The sequence below is a fragment of the Boleophthalmus pectinirostris genome, unplaced genomic scaffold, assembly GCF_026225935.1.
Source record: "Boleophthalmus pectinirostris isolate CB_2022bp ecotype Guang Dong unplaced genomic scaffold, ASM2622593v1 HiC_scaffold_4, whole genome shotgun sequence".
Lineage (NCBI taxonomy): Eukaryota > Metazoa > Chordata > Actinopteri > Gobiiformes > Gobiidae > Boleophthalmus > Boleophthalmus pectinirostris.
In genome coordinates, this window is record NW_026571353.1 from 16,315,403 (window position 1) to 16,332,380 (window position 16,978).

At 38.5% G+C, this 16,978-nt stretch overlaps 1 protein-coding gene across 1 annotated transcript in view; it reads left to right on the top strand.

Annotated features, from left to right (window-relative positions):
- The window catches only part of si:dkeyp-14d3.1 (transmembrane protein 132C), an 83,141-nt gene that overhangs the window by 21,504 nt on the left and 44,659 nt on the right, over positions 1–16,978 (top strand). The window contains exon 2 of the mRNA XM_055161643.1: positions 10,411–10,554. Coding sequence (XP_055017618.1) covers positions 10,411–10,554 — 144 coding nt within the window. The remainder of the gene's footprint in view (positions 1–10,410; positions 10,555–16,978) is intronic.

The window sequence follows — 16,978 nt, forward strand, 5'->3', positions numbered from 1 at the left end:
TAAACATAATTTTAGTTGAGATTTATTGCGTATTAAATGTTGTGTTTTGTTATAAACCCTTAGACTCGGACTGGCTCTTGCACAAAGCTGCAGATGAGACAGCGGCGTGTGAGATGAGAAGAACTGCAGCCTTCAAATAGCTCCCCATTTACTAACCATTTCCTCTGGGTGCATAACTATTTATTTCTTGCCATTTTTCTGTGGAAATGAAATGAAAAGAGCAAAAATGAAAAAGCAACGCAAGAAGAGCAAGGCTAAATCTCATTCGCCGGTGGCAATATTGTGACATGTTGGAATAGCAGCTGAACAGGGGCTGCTCCTGTGTGCGTGAACCCAAACCACAGCTGTCAGAGCGCGTGCAACTTTGGAGTGCATTTTCTGCTCAAAATGAAAAGGTTTGCCCATACACAAATTTCCCTGCAGATTAGCTGTGCCTGTGCCCCTCTCTCCTCCTGTGCACAAACCAGTGGAAACTCACACTTTTTCAGACACCATTGTTGAACCTCTCCTCTCACCAAATAAGAACATTATAACTTTGAACCAGCCTAGCACTGCACTTCACATCTTCTTGAACTTCAAAATCCCTCAGATAGAGCAGAGTGAGAAAAGGTACTTCTGAACAAGCTGAACTGATTATTAGACCACAGTTTTAAATTATATAAATAAATACATTGTTTTGTGTGTTAAATGGAACTGAAGAGGAATGATATATTTTGGAGGTTTATTTTAAAATGTTGGCTGATATATGTTTATGAACTGTGTTTTCAAAAGCCATATTTGTTTGTTTGTTTAAGAATTGATCAACATTAGTATGAATCTGGCGTGCATGTGTGTGAGTGATTAGCGATGCTCGGAGGGGCTGATAGCACAGACTGGCACCCTCACTTTCGTCAGCCTCCCCCAGGGCAGCTGTGGCTACAATAAAAGCTTACCATCCCCAGCTGTGGAATGAATGTCCAAAAGCGTCATATTTATCTCCTGTCAAAAATGCCTCATAATGATGGTCAGATGGGTTTTCTGTTGTGTTTGTTTAATTTTACCATATAGTTTTGTGCAAAAAATAGCTGTACCTATTCCAAAATGCATTGTTTGTTGAGGTCTATTGAAAACATTGTTAGGACAAAGAAAATGCCGTACAAATAGTTCTGACTGAAAATAGTACATGGATCATCAACATTCCTCTTGCCTGCAGTTCTCCTCCCCCATGGCCACTGTGCTTTTCAATGTTGTAAAGATCCAATTAAAGTGGACACATTCTGCGAGGACAACCAAAACTCACACTACGGAAGCAATCACAAATACTTCATATCAGGTCCTCTGTGTACTCCCCCTCGCTTATATGGCGACTGCACAAGAGATGGAGTAATTGGCAAACAGATCTCCATATAACTCGTATCCCCCTGTCTTTTATGGCCACTCAGCATAACAATTGGTCCTGTGTAATCTCTGCTGGGTGGTACAGAAATGAAAAGGCAATACAACGTCTCTAGCAACGCAAGGGGGAAAATTACATGAAGCAGGTAGATGTTAGGAGATATTAGTGACTCGCAAACTGATGCGATGTAAGCATAAAGCACTCTATGGTTTAATACAGGGAACTATTTTAGTACACACACCGTCTGTCGTCTCTACTGTGATAATATAGTCGGAAAATGAATATTTTACATTTAGTGTTAGGCCAGGACGATATTTACACTTTTTGGTGTATCAGCTTAAATCTCCAGCATAGATTATTTTGGGTTGGCTAACTGCTTAAAGAAAAGACATTAAAACATATGTTTACATCTTCTTATGGGTTAGTAAAACATGGCTGTGGATGTTTAAAAATAATTTCTATTGATGTTATTTTTTTTTTATTAGTTGTATTATGTAGAAGAGTGCAGTGCAGATAATAACCAAATATATAGTAATTTCCAATAATATATGTTTTGTAAAAATCAGCGCTATATCCACCCAAATATGAGAAAAGTCATATTGGACACTTTCTGCATTTTGTTGCATATCCACTAGTGTAATGTGTGTGAATTAAAAGCTATGTGACAAAGCAGGCCATCCACACACAGTTATTCTGCCATATAAAATGCAATGCACACACCTGTCATAAAACTGCATAGATATAATATCACAATTAAACTGGTCTATGAAGAATATACAAAACAATCATTTATACAGTGGAATGGTTGATGATAGGCAAGTAGAGACATATTAGGTTACCTGGCCATATGTGAGCTGCAGACAAGGGCATGCTCTGGTTATAGATGCCAAAGTGGCTGCCATTTATCACAGAGTTGATGTTTGTAATGAATTAGGAAGTTTGAAAGCCCAGGAGGCAGTCATATTTTCTGCTTCATTGGAAAAATCTCCATAATAATCAGCATCAAATTGTAGTTTGGAGAGTCTTGAAATGTACTTTGAAAGAAAGGGTACAGTTTGACTGCAAAACTTAAAGTGTCACTCGATGACTTACACTTTCTAATGTTAACCTATACTTTACTGATTTACCATTGTTCAGTTAATAAAACCATACAGTGTTTTCCGCAGAATATTGGTTAGTTAAGGTGGTGATCAGGGGAGGCGAAAGTGAGGACCGCAGCGTGACAGCCGTAGTTTTGTGAGGATCATAGGGTTTGGAGGAATGTAGTCAAGGTGGGAGGCGATTGTTGTCAAGGTGGACACCCTAACTATAAAGCACTGCGGGACACACTGCCATGTTTACAGAGAGATTCACTCGCTGCACAGACGAAACTGGCACGCATACATAAAGTTTCCTTTCATCAGTAAATGTACGACCTAGGTCATGTCTCCTACCAAATATCTAAACCAACCAAATTCTTGACAATAGAACCATTTCTTTACTTGAATTTACTAATTGATGGTCTGGTTTCTTGTCTATGAGTTAATTTAGCATTTGTTAAGCTTCAAAATCTGCCTTTATATTATGTGTAAAACTTTTCTAATGAGAAGATTTGCAGTTTTAGATTATGTTCACGGCAGCCAGCTGGAGTTGTACTTGTGGCTGTCTGTCAGTTACGGTTGAGAGGAGCAGACACACAAAGTGAACGCACACTGTCACACACATCAAGTTTCTGTTTGTAAATGAAAACTGCTCCTCAGACATTCAGCCTGCTTGAATACATTAAATATTCTTTATGCATGGATGTGTTTACCTGAAAGACTCCCAAAGCCATTGTTCATTAAATCCTAACCTACCTGTTAACAGCAGGAAACAGAATAGGACACTTGTTGCTTTAATCTTAAAGGTGCACTATGTAATTTTGGTTGGGGGTCCGTTACTTGCTTTTTTCTATGGATATCATATTGCTTTGAAATGTTCCATAGTATGGCATTAAACAGCTCTACCTTACATTTTTTCAGTTACAGCTGGTTTTATAGCTTAATGATACCTAGAAAAACAGGCATTCTCACTGAGAGCAGAGTTGTCTTTCCACAGATCTGACCTGTAACTTGGTCTGTTTTGGTCACCATGAAGACAGAAAGGTTTAATATCATACTGTGGAAACATTCCAGACAAAGCAATAGAAGCTTCTTGGAGAAAAGCATTTGACGGACCCTAAACCAGAAAAGTTACACAACGCTTATCAATAAGTTGTGGAATAATTTTTATTTTGTATAATTTAAAATATGAGACAATACAGGCTTGATCAGACCACTTGTCCTCTTATGACCACCAAGGCTGTCTTATAGTTCTAGAATACTCCATTGTTTTTTCTGCGTAGGTGTTTTGCCTGATTTCTTTTTTGTCTTTTCAATTTAATTTCATCGTGCAGTTATGCTCTATTGAGCAGCGGGCCCAAAGCCGAGCGCAACATTACCACATCCCATCAGAAAGCACTGTCCTCCCGCTGTCTCCCATTCCCACATGTTTCTGCTCTGTCTCTGCCCCACCGAGCTGCCGCATTCCCTGCACAGTATTTATGTAGGCGGATGGCACAATAAACAGCAAATGTTACTATGGGGACTTTCTGATGGAGGGTACACATGGCTCTAGGGGAAGACTTAGTCCTAATAGGTCACCAAACAGGCTGAGCCATCTGATGCACAGGCACTGTTGGTTAGACCAGGGCAGGCAAAGCAATGCAGGCTGAAGGCTCTGGACCTCTGGTTGGGGACTGGCGTTATCGCCCAGCTTTAGACCTTATTGGATTTCCGTAGTAAATGTTTATTTCTATAAAGTGCCCCATGGAGAAGCACGGCTGCCACTTATCTCATCACTATTTATTAAGGGAGCCCCTGGGTAGTTCAGGCATACAATCAGGTCTGAGAGTGAGAGGGGGCTGTGCTGGAGAGAAGTGCTGTGGGAGGAGGAAAAAAAACAGAAGATGGCAGTGTTCAAGCATTATTACCATTAGTGCTAGTTATAAAAAACATATAACCATTCCAAACACATGTCTAATATTTCCCTGACTGTTTGTAACCCTGTGCAGTTGAATGCCTTTGCCTGGTTGATCAGACTGCACTGTTACAAGCAGTGGGGATCCAAGCACACATGTGTTATTGGGATCTGGGAATGTCAATTCAATTGTTGCTGGGTTGGATTTTGAAAAACCTGTTTAAATTGAAAGTACATGTAAACATACTGATAGTTTGTGCCTCAGGGTGCCCCATACAAGACACTAACCAGACCTGGGTGGTGTCTTGTATTGTTTTGGCTATGGTATAATCTTGATTTTTACCTGGGTTGGTTTAATTCACACTTTATAAACCTGATGTTCATACTGTTTAACTTAAGTAATAGTTGGTGGTTAAAAGTGATATCTGAAATCATAAGGTGGGGCTTTTGTGAAATGTTTAGGAATCACAAAAATGTTTTTTGGCTCTTTAGACATTGTAAGCCCCACAGTGGTAATAATCCCTACAAATGTAATATAACTCAATGTAATAAACCCACAAATGTAATAACCACATTTTCCACAACTGTACTTGGTGTTACATATATTACAAGTGCAATTCATTTGTGGGTTCATACATACCACAAATGTAATAATTCCCACAAACATAACACAAAATTTATTGGTGTATTCAAAACGAATGGCTACCAATTATAATATATTATAAATATCATATAGGTATATGACTGTTATTATTAATAGACTTTTTAACAATAAACTATATTTACATGTTCTAAAATGTGTTTGTAGAGAGACCATCAATCTAAATGTCCTCAAAGCACAATGCAATGTTGTAACATGGATGAAAATGTGAACTTATAGTTCAGTTGAAAAGCACCCATAATACTACTACATAATATTACTAAATTAGTTCATAATTCACCAATAAACATTTGAGTGTGGACAACATGTGTGAACCTACAAATAATTCCCACAACACTCCCCCAACTGTAATAGGTATTGTGTTTGGTTAGTACATTTGTGGAGGAGAATTGTTATACATGTTTGTGGAAAATTGAGTTTTGTTATGTTTGTGGGGATTATTACATTTGTGGAGCTAAGATGACCTTTTTACTTTATTTATTATTCATGTGCATTTGAAACTGACCAGCTACCTTTTTGTTTTTTTAAGTGAACCTCTGTGCTAAGTACACTTTTGTTGTGTGTTGGAACAATGTAGGGCTTTGTTCATTTGCACTCTTAAATAAATAATGTTTTATTTGCATGCATTTTTCATTAAGCAAATGAGGCAATAGGATATTTTAAGTTGATGATTTTATTGGTATATTTTATTTAAATATAAAAAATATAAAAAAAATATTAATATATTTGTAGCACTATATGATCATGATTAATTTAATTAATCAAAATAAGGAAATCTGCCTTAAAAATCCATTGGCTGGCCAAACTTTGAAAAATCCTATGTCCTATGTCATTCACCATTTCCTCGGGACTGTTCCAGGGGGTGGCACATCCTCCACTTGGCTCGTGGGTCTTCAGGACCCTCAGGGAGATTGGACTGTGCTTCCCCATTGCCAGTGTCAATTTCAAGAACCTCCAAGATACAACTGGAGGAAGGCGTCTCCTTTGTCTAGCTCTCAGGGTCTTGTGTGATCTAAGATGCAAATATTTACTCCATTTGGTTGTCAATTTCTATCCAGCTGTTCTCCTCCTAGATCTCCTCTGGGGGGTGCCTCTCCTGGACCTCCTCTGGTTGTGTCATTTGTTTGCCGATTGATTGTGGTTCATTGAAGATCTGACCATCTTCACTGACCTCCATACACTTGTACTTCTTGGATATATACCCTGTGTACAGTGAGCTGGATTGCCTTTGAGTCATCTCCTGGACCTCCTAATTGATTAAGTCTCCTGTGGGACCCTTTCAGAGGTGGGATTCTGGGAGTCTCTGAAGGTGTTCCTCTGAACCAGGCTTATAAGTTCTCTGGCCCATTTTACAGAGTCAGGATTTTTTTCCTCAAAATACTCCAGAGTAATAAACTCATGTTGTAGAGCTTCACTTGGAGTTATTCTCTTTGAGAAGTCCATGTGAAGGAGTTTTCTCACTAGGTTCAGAAACCCCATCCTGTCCCTGAATTCAGGGAACATAATTTCTGGTGGATGTGTCTGAATAGCCTTGTTCAGATCAAATCCTTCCATTGGACCTGCACAGTCCAGTGTGTGGCTGTAGTACTCCTCTGGTATTCTAAATGTCCACCTCTCCACTATCTTGGAATAGTACCTCTCAGTGTATATTCCTCTGTCTAGCAGCTCATCTAAAAGAGCTCTCAGCACACTACTGATGGTCCTCATGTTGTTGTAGGGGGAGGAAGGGGCCCAGGTACAGGAATACAAGTAGGGCACCTAGCGACCACATGTCCAGGGCTTCGGTCAGAGGCAGTCCCAGTCTGACCTCTGTAGCCCAGAAATAAAGGTTCTGATGAGAGGATCCCAACTGCAGCTCTGACTTCAGGTGTGCCAGTCCAAAATCAATCAGCGACTGACCAGAATTACATTATCCAGTTTCAGGTAGGTGTCCACAATATTCAACTCCTTGAATGCCTCAAAGGCCACTAGAAGCTGTAGGGTGATCACTCTGATCTCCCTCAGATACAGGCTCTTCTGACGCTGATTCCAAAAGTCCTCCAAGCTGCAATCCAACATTTCAAATGCCATATGTGCTATCATTCCATACAAATGTGTCAATGAATCTTACAATGTGGCACTTGTCAGGGTCCAGCTCCCAGACATGGTGGAGCATTGTCAGCTCACACTGCAAAGAGTACTTCTGGACTTACATGGCAACAGTTTCTGATGTTGTGAGCTTGAGACAGTGCTGTCCAAAAGCCCCTTCACCGAGTATCTCCAGAATGCAGTAGTTCTGCAGGTGATAAGGCAGTTTCACTTCAGACATTTTACTGTTTGTTGGATGAGCTTGTGTCACATTACGTGGGCATTCTCGATCGATCAGTTTCTGTAAATGACTGTTTAACCTGTCTCTCTCTCCCATTTGTATTAATTAATATTGGCCTATAGAGTGCTGTGATGCCATCCGAGACCCAGAAAAATGGATGCATCACATTAGATAAAAGATTTTGGATGTTCCTCAGACTTGTTCCAATAGCAAGTAGAGCATCTTGGATGTTTCTCAAACTTGTTTCTATAGCAGACAACATGCTTGAACACAAATGTAATAGGTATTATGTTTGTAGGAAATTTGATTATGTTTGTGATGGAGAATTGTTATTACATTTGTGGGGCTAACAGACATGCTTATATCACTTTACAGTTAAATAAAGTATAATTTTGTGTTCCTGTACCTACTTTTCCAAATAAGTTTCACTTACTGATGAGTGTCACTTGAAAATGTCTTCTATTTGGCATTCAGTGCATTGATGTGATTATAGCTCTGCCTCTGCGCAAGAGACTCATTGACAGACTGTGGAAACTGATGCTCACAACATTTTTGCTTCTGGTTCATTTTCATGGAAAGTGTCAAATTGTCAAGGATGTATAATGCTCTGTATGAAAAGAGCTCATGCCTTCACCATTTGTATGTGTGTGCTCATACTAAAATGGTAGGTTCACTTGTCTAATATAATAAAGCTGCATACTGAAATGCCTTGTTTAAACATTCAATTAAAACTTCTTCACCCACTTTTCTTCCTGGTACCTCTGACTCCAAATTTAACATAACAATTTTTCAACAATAAAAACACATACATTAGAAATTGCTGCTTGCTACCTATGATATAATGCCACTATGAAGAGGCAATTCTGCAATTATGAACAGGAAGTCAGTGGAGCTTTTGCTGTTTTAGATCAATATTGTCACTTACAATTAGTAGCATTTTAACATAATGATCTCATTATAGTTTAATACAAAATACCCTAAAAACCCTTACAATTACCATTATAATCTTCCCTGCTTTGTGTAATCTTTTTAGACAGAATTTATCCATACTGTTTAGAACACTTCTCCCACAGTAAAAAGTTGATTTGTGTTATTCAAATGCTCTGTCATGTTCTGCATCACTACTAGTGTATATAATCTATATTAAGTTGTATTACCACTGTTAAAACTACAGGGGATTCTCTTTTAACTGCTACATGCTCAAATTGACCATTAAAAAGACAAGGATACTCCAAAGGCTGCTCTTTGAACTCTCATACACTCGGTACTGTAATGATGGCCCCCCTCTGGGAGATGAAGCAATAGGGAGACCACTGATAGACATTCAGATCATTCAAGTGTAAAGAAAGTACATACAAGGCCCTCTGTCTCCCATTGGGGCGGTAGTGTGGACAGCTGTACATGGGCTTTTTACAGCAATACTACCATATGTTCTCCACTAGCAGTTTCATCTCTCTCTTTTAAACACTACGTACTTGACTGCTATATGTTATGCTGTATATACTAAGAACATTTTTAACATCAGCTGATATACATTTGTAAGGTATTGTATTAAGGTTTTCAGTGGTTAATACATTTTTCATTTAGTTCACTTCAGTACAGATTATATATATTATACATTCTTCCATTTCAAACTGATTCACAAAGGTTAGAAAATAATACATTAACTCTAGGATTGACTCCAGACAGTGTTTGGATCCACACTAAAAACTGTAATTTCATCATGCAGCCATTTATTGACCTTCTCTGAGAAAGTTCATTATAACCTGACCTTTACTTGTGGAGTTTTGCTAACAAACAAAACAACTACTTGCAAAAGCTCAACTTTCTTTCTCTGGAGTTGTTAAAGAAGCTAGGTAAACTTAATCATTTTAAACTAATATTAGAAATACAATTCGATTTGGGTTTATTGCTCACAACATATTGACCCTTAGATGTTGAGGCAGTAGTGCAATTGTAGTACAGGAGGTTCATGCATTTCTCATCTTCACTTTGAATGTGCCCGGCCCCACATAACACGATAAGACATCTCATCAGAGAAGAGGTGTGTGGAGGGGGCAGTGCAGTCCCCGGCATGCACCCAGCCAATAACAGCACATGTTTAGGTGCAACTACAAATTTGAGATGAAAGCCCCATCTTGGCCACACCTGCCACTCTGAAATGGACTTGCAGTGGGGAAAGTGGTTGGAGCTTCTCAAATCATTTGAACCGTCTTCAATCTTGACCCTTAGCTGTTGTATGTAAACATTATAAATAAACTTAGCTTAGCTGTAAAGTGCATTAGTCAGAGGTTGTACACTTATTTTATGTGAACTGTAAAAACCCAATAACACTCTCTCTACTGTGAATGGTCTGATTTTGCATTCAGCTCCATAAGAAGAAGGCTCTGGGATGTTTTTTTTAATGATGTCTTCTGCTGACTGTAAGCAGAGCTTTAGCAGATATGACATGATTCATCTCTCACGCAGGCCTCAATTAGCAATAAACATTTAGCTTTTGTCTATCACAAAGAATACTGGCTACTTTAGTTGGGCCTAAACATGAACAAAGTACCTTATTTCAGGTTTGTAAATCTACAAACCTATAGAGATGAGAGAATTTTTTTTCTTTTATCTTTTTGTGTCTGGTTTAAAAACAGGATCTCTTGGAGATGTGGGCTCCATAGGCATGTTTTCCCATTTTATATGGTAATGTGCACCATTTGGAAGAAAAACTAATTATCATCAGCAAAGGCAGAAAATCATTTTTTTCTCTTTAGTGTCACACACTGTCTGGAAGCCACTTAGGATGCACAAAGTGCGCATTAACTAGCAGGTGTTGCGGAGTAGATTGTTTGATTGACGAGTGAAACACATCAGATCACACTCATGTCTGAATGGATTTTTCAGGGAAAACAAAAACAGTGTCATTAAGGTAACAGCTGGCAGTTCTTTTGAAGGCGGAGCAGGGAACATCTGCTTAATGCATTGCTCGACTGAAAAAGAAATCTTTTGGTTGCAGCCGCCTCAGACACATCCGTTGAACTTTCGTGAATGTGAAGAGGGATGATTCAGCTTTATGACTTCATAAACCTGTCTTTGTCTCCACAGAGTCAAGCTCAAAGAAGGAGTGACATTTCTGGGGGCTCGGCCCAGCAACCCCACACAGTGGATGGTGAGCCAGGACGTGAGGACAGAGGGGCACCGTGTGGTGACTGTGCACTGCCGCAGGAAGGAGGTCACCTATGACCAAAGGTTAGACTGGAGCACATCACACTCAGAGCAGTATACAGACTGTTTCTGCACTACACACCAGTATACACAATATAACAAAAATATACTACATGTTGGATAGGTTGTATTACAAAAAAATACATGTACTAAATACAGAATTTAAACATACATCCTTATTAAGGATGTTTAAGCTGAAGTACCTGATTTTCAAATTGCGAAAGTAGGAAAAGGCACAGGGCTATTATTCTCAAGCTTGAACTTTTCAAGCGCAGCTTTAGACTAGCCTAGGCAAGCCGCTGTCACCCCAAAATGTAACAGAGAAATAAAACTCCTTTTTTAGAGCAATCAATAGGACATTTTATTATTACGGTAAATGTGGACAGAGTGCAGGAAGTACTGTTTCAACAATATACTGTATGTGGGGAAATACAATTTTCTGTTTTACAAGGTGAAAAATTCTGGTACCCCAGTACGTGGATAAATGGTCTTAATCTGCAGTTTTCTTAAATCGCATTAGTGTGACTGCTGTTTCTTTTTGCTGTCGTCTTCATGTCGTGTTGGTCAGGGCCTGTGCACTTGCCCTTAAGCTAATCTGGCAGATACAGATGTGATTGCCATTGCTGTGAGCATGCTTGTTGAGCTCATTAAACCTTGATTGAGACGCCTTTTTCCATACTAATAGCATTTCCTTCTTGGATCAGGAAATATTCTAAATACATCTTGCTTTTTCAGTGACAGGTGTAATTTTACGCTATAGAGGCAGATTTGAAATTGCGAGAAAAACTTGTTAGGTTGTTTGCTCTTTGGCGAAGGAAAGAAAGCATGATGAGTAACTTTATTATCTAACTTGTAATAGCTTTTTAAGCTGAGAGAAGCCAATGAACATGTGTAATTGCAAGCTGTCAGTCCAAGGATCTTAGGCTTATTGCCAAGTCACTACAAATGTAACTGTACAATTACATGGGTCTCAGAATTTTGTACATTTTGAAAACTTCTTTAGGCACTGAGAACAGCAGATTTAAATATTAGCAAAAAAAGAAAATCAAACTTGTTCTTTCTAACTTCCTGCAGGGGCTTGCACTTATAATTATAATAAGTTTTGACAGTTAAGTCTTATTAATAGAAAGGGTTTGGCTGCCTTCAAATACACAACATGCGGAAGAGCAAGATAATGTTGAGACACTTTCTCAGTCATTTCATTGTTGACAGTTTGGGATTGACGTGCCAAGCTGAATATGGATGACTTGCAGTGTCCAAGTTGAAAAGCTGGCCTTGCCAAAAAGTTAGTGGAGGTGGCTTTACAGGATATTGCTCCAGTGTGCTGCTTCTGCAGCATCTACAATAAACCTGGAGCTTTGAACTGCATGAATAGTTGGCAGCTGGGCCCATCTCCAGAGGAGGATTCTTTTTCACGTAACACTACAGTGTTTTGAAATCTCGTTTTATTGATTAATTAAATGGAGTAGTTACAGACATGAGGTAGCATATTAAGTCTAATCCCTGCTGTTTGGGCCATGAACGATGGACTGTGCCGTAATCCCCACAGCTGTCATAGTCACTTTATAGAGAGGAGACTGAAGACGCCTCGCTATGGCAACACAATACACAATGCACTTCCTTTCCTCTGCTCTTGTCCTCCCCTATCCCACTCATTTCAATTGGGCCCTTTGAGAGAGGGATTAGACAGCACTATCTCATCTGTAGAGCTGTCATCCAGTCAGCTTTCTTCACTTTTCAACAGGGAAACAGGGAGGCAAGGTGTGCAAACAAGGCTTTGGGTCAAACAAATGGAGTCACTAATATTCTAATAAGAGAATGACAGCACCTGATTAGATAAGGCCTTTTCTGTACTTCAATGATGAGCTTAAAAACTCAACTGTAGCAAACTGTGACTGAGAATGACTTACGAAGGCAACACACAGTATGCTGTTGTACATATTGGGCTTTTAGCAGTCATGTAGCTTTTATAACTTTTAACTATCATTGTTATGCAGATAAGAAAAGCAATGAGGAACAAAATGGAAGAAAACATAAACCGCTTAACTTAATAAATTAAATGCTTTTGTCATTAAAACAGGCAGTTCTGCAAACAGCTTCACTAAAGTTCATTTCCCAGTATAGCAAACAAACTTGTACTCTGAAGTTTAACAGTTTTCATCTGCATCTTTTTGGTGCCAAGGATCAGACCCAGCGGTTAGTTGTCTAAGTCACGATAATTACTATTTCGACTTATCGTTCAAAATAAGAAAGCTGGAACAATATATTTTGGGGCTGAGTATTTATCATGTGTACAATTTCTTAGCAAAAATGTGGGGATTTTGGGGATTTTTGTTGTAATACAACAACATTTGGACAGTAAAAGGTCAAATAAATTAATTCATTGACTAATTAATGGTTCACTCAGCTATTTATTTTATTGCAGCTCTTAATGATACTGTCTATTAAAAATGGTTTACTGGGATTATCTTGTATCATTGTCATTGTATCAGTTGCATAAAGTAGTTTCAGTATTATCCTTTATCATGGTATATCTCTGTATGTAGTATAAAATGTTAAAAATACTGTGGTAGATTTTCTTTGGGCAAAAATGTAAACCTGTCACAGAGGCTCTCCAGGGTCTCCAGGCTTAAGCAGAGGGCCAAAGGCACTGCACTACTCCTCCTGGATCACTAAGTTTCACATCTTGCCCTATAAGAAAAAAGCCCTAGTCACCCTATGGAACAGACTCATAAGCATAGGTGAGTGGACATCAGTGGAGCGGTAAATCGAGGCTTTACCGCATTGAACCAGAACAATGACCATGGCCCTGCACCTGCTGCATCAATTATCAGCCAATCTTTCTATTCCAGACAGTTTAGACTGTGCTCTGAGTGCCAAAAAGAGGTGGGAAAAGAGCTAGGGCTGCTTTATTATGCAAAGAAAAAAACATTTCCTACTGTTACTAGCAAAGGAGCAGACTAATTATGTTTTGTGATTCATGTTTTACCATTGTAGTTTGGACATATGGCTTAGCTCCAGGTTTTGTATCACAAATATTATTCAGAACAATTTTATATCATTTTTTTTCCCAATCATACCATTTTGGGGCAATATTCTCATCATACAAAGGGATTTATGTATACTGTAAATTGATACTGTACCATTTAACATGCTGACCATTGTTTTTGTGCTGCTTGAATAATTTATGTGGCTCCAACTGATCACACATCAAAAGATTCTGGCTCAGCTGTTAGAGACCATACTGATGATTGAACCAAAATCATTACTTACTTTTTTGAGCGTTGGCAGCAGAGTTGCCGTGGTCTTTAGGTGGTAAATGAAATGTTGTTGAATAATATATGCACATGGCTCAAGGGGTTGTGTGTTTGTGAGCACTGGTGCAAAGCTAAACCCTCTGGTCAGGTGGAGAGAGAAAGCTGCTCCACTTTGAGGGTCCACACTGTCCCTCCTCACAGCTGAGTCACCCCTTTGTCCCGTCCACCTGAGGTCCCACTGCCACGCCCCTGCCCTCTTTCAACAAAAGTACATACTAGTTCAGACCAGATTTTGTTCTGGTTCAAATGCGTTTTTTGGTTTTAACCTGGTTAGGTAGATATACTGTATCATCAGATCCCTGGTGGTGTTTGGGAGGCCCTATGGCACAGATTGGCAGCCTCACTTCAGTTTGCCCTAGCTGTGCAACTGTGACTACAATTGGAATTTACCACCACCGAGTGTTAATTTAATGAATAACGCACTGTAAAGTGAGGGTCCAAAAAGGCACTATATACTGTAAATAAAATGTGTTATATTATATATAATTATACCCTATGCATTTTTCCAAGCACATTTACACTGTGTTATCATTATGCATTCATAGCTTACAACTTTGATTTCTGATATATTTATTAGTTGACCAGATGTAAATAAGCTTCTAAATGCAGCTAAATTCACCTAACATTACTGTACTTCTTAAAAACAAAACTCTTCCTGTACTTATGGTATTTTGTAAGTAGTACTTGGTAATTCTGATATTGAATCTGAGCACTAGCAAAATTGCAATAAATATAATCCCTTGCTTTAGCTCTAGTTTGTGTACAATCTTTTACTGAAATCATCAAAAGCCATTTTTATTTCACTCTTTGACGACTCCAATGTGAGACTTTTTAATGCAAATGCGATCTGGAGTATTCCTAACGGCATGCTTTCTAATAAAAGCAATATGCAGGTGACAGTTTTTCATCAAGAGGTGCTAAAGTATGAAGCCGGGTCAGGGATTTGACAGAAAAAGGCTCTTACTTCAGCCTGAAGGAAATGCTATCACCCATCTACTGTCACTCCTGTTTAATTCAATGAAGGAAATCTATTGAGTGTGCAATAATGAGTTAATAGTTGTCCAGGGGGTTTGTCACGAAAAACTCTAATGAATAATCCAATATGCTTAGCATGCGTGAGAAAGTTAGACAGTAAGGATTGAAATAGCTAAATTGTGTGCAGTAATTGTTAACCCCATGTGAAATATTAAAAAAAGGCCAAAAAAATACAAAACTGAACTCTATAACTTTAAACTATGTTTTCAGTAAAGTACACAACACGGTATTTAGTGACTACTATCATACCAGCCATACTGGCTTGTCAAAGCCTGATCCTGTCATATCTCAGAAGCTCAGCAGGGCCGGGCCTGATTAGTACTTGGATGTGAGACCCCTGAGAATTCCAGGTGCCACAGTGGAGCACCAGTTGCAAAAACTGTTGTTGTGTCCTTAGGCAAGACACTTCACCCACATTGCCTAGTATGAAAGTGGTGTGTGAGTGATTGTGGTGGTCGGAGGGGCCGATGGCGCAGATTGGCAGCCTCAGGCTACAGTAGTAGCTTACCACCACTGAGTGTTGAGTGAATGAATAATGAACTGTAAATCGCTTTAGGTATCTTGAAAGGTGCTATATAAATGCAATGATTAATTAATTAATTAAAAATCATCATTATAATAACACAAGACATTATTTTTGGAAATGTTCAAAATATTTGGGAATAAAACTAATAAAATAAGTACACAAAGCATTCAAATTCAGCAAATAATTATTGTTGGGCTGGACTGTTAGATATAAAGCATTAAAGGAAAGGTTTACTCGCTGTAAACTTGAGCAGATGTTCACAACTGAAAGTAAACACAACATAATCTCTACCTATTTACATTTAAAGTTTTACAGTAAGATTATAACAACCATCATCATCATCAGTAAGCATGTCAAATGTGTTAATCTAAATTTTATACACACGTTTACATCTGTAGGCTTAGCTCCACTAACCCCAAGTACCTTTTGGAGAATCCTTGTCCAATGATGAGTTTCTCCTCTGCCTCGGAGCTCAATTGAACATACACTTAACTATTTATGGAAGTATTGCCACTTGTTAACTCGTTTAAAAAAGTCCGTCATAAATTTTTTAAGGGTGACTGCTTTTCTTTTTGACAGGTTGAGATTTCTGCTAATGGCACTAGTACATCTGAGAAACCCAAATGTCTTTTTGTAGAGAATGACAAAATGGCTGTGTGAAGTCGACATTATATTGGACAGAAAGCACTCTGGTAGATTGAAAAGTTCACCTTCCATTTTAAACAAGAGGAGTCCTGCTTTCTCAGCATGTTATAAGGCTCCAGTAAAAAGTGACATGCTCTAGTCAAACTGTCCCAGGGCACATGTCCCCAGCTATTCCACTTAACCCCAGCTCACCTTCAGCAGTGGGCAGTGGGACCAAAGTCTGCCAAATAACTCAGGGGGGCAGGAGATGAAAGGTATAGCCAAATGCAAAACATTTATAAAAAACACAATTTCTACTGCTTTACTAAAAATCAATGTTGCATTACATTTGCACAAAGCATATTTAGTTAATGTAGTCAAGTTAGTAAGATACATCACATTTCATTTTGGAACTTCAAATTTAAAGAGTTTTTAACATGTTGTAATTGTTTCATGTTTGAGTAATCTTTATTTCCCTGCTCTCAAGACATCATTGCTCAGAAAAGGTCAGTTTTCCCTTACCCTCCATACAAGCCCACTGCTCAATAGTAAGTTAATTCTCAGATTCCTTTATGGCTTGATATTGTGAACTGTATCTATCCATAGGAGGTTCTGTCAGCATTCAAGGGGTATTTGGAATCAGCTCTGCAGTCAGTGAACATATCTCTTTTATTAAGTTGTTTGAGATCAATAATCTAATTTAAAATGTCCAAAATATAAAATAATGTTCCAGATACATGATACATTAAAACTATACTGCTGATAAAATCATAACATGACTTCTTTAAGTTGTAATTTATCTACCATTCAATATGGCAAGCTTTGCATTTTTTTGTCTTTTTTTGAACATGTTTGATCTTCTCTTATTTTTTTGTATTTTGGGTTTGCTGTGGAATAATTGAAAGCACGTAAACAGGAAAATGTACCACTTCTTGCTGCATAAATG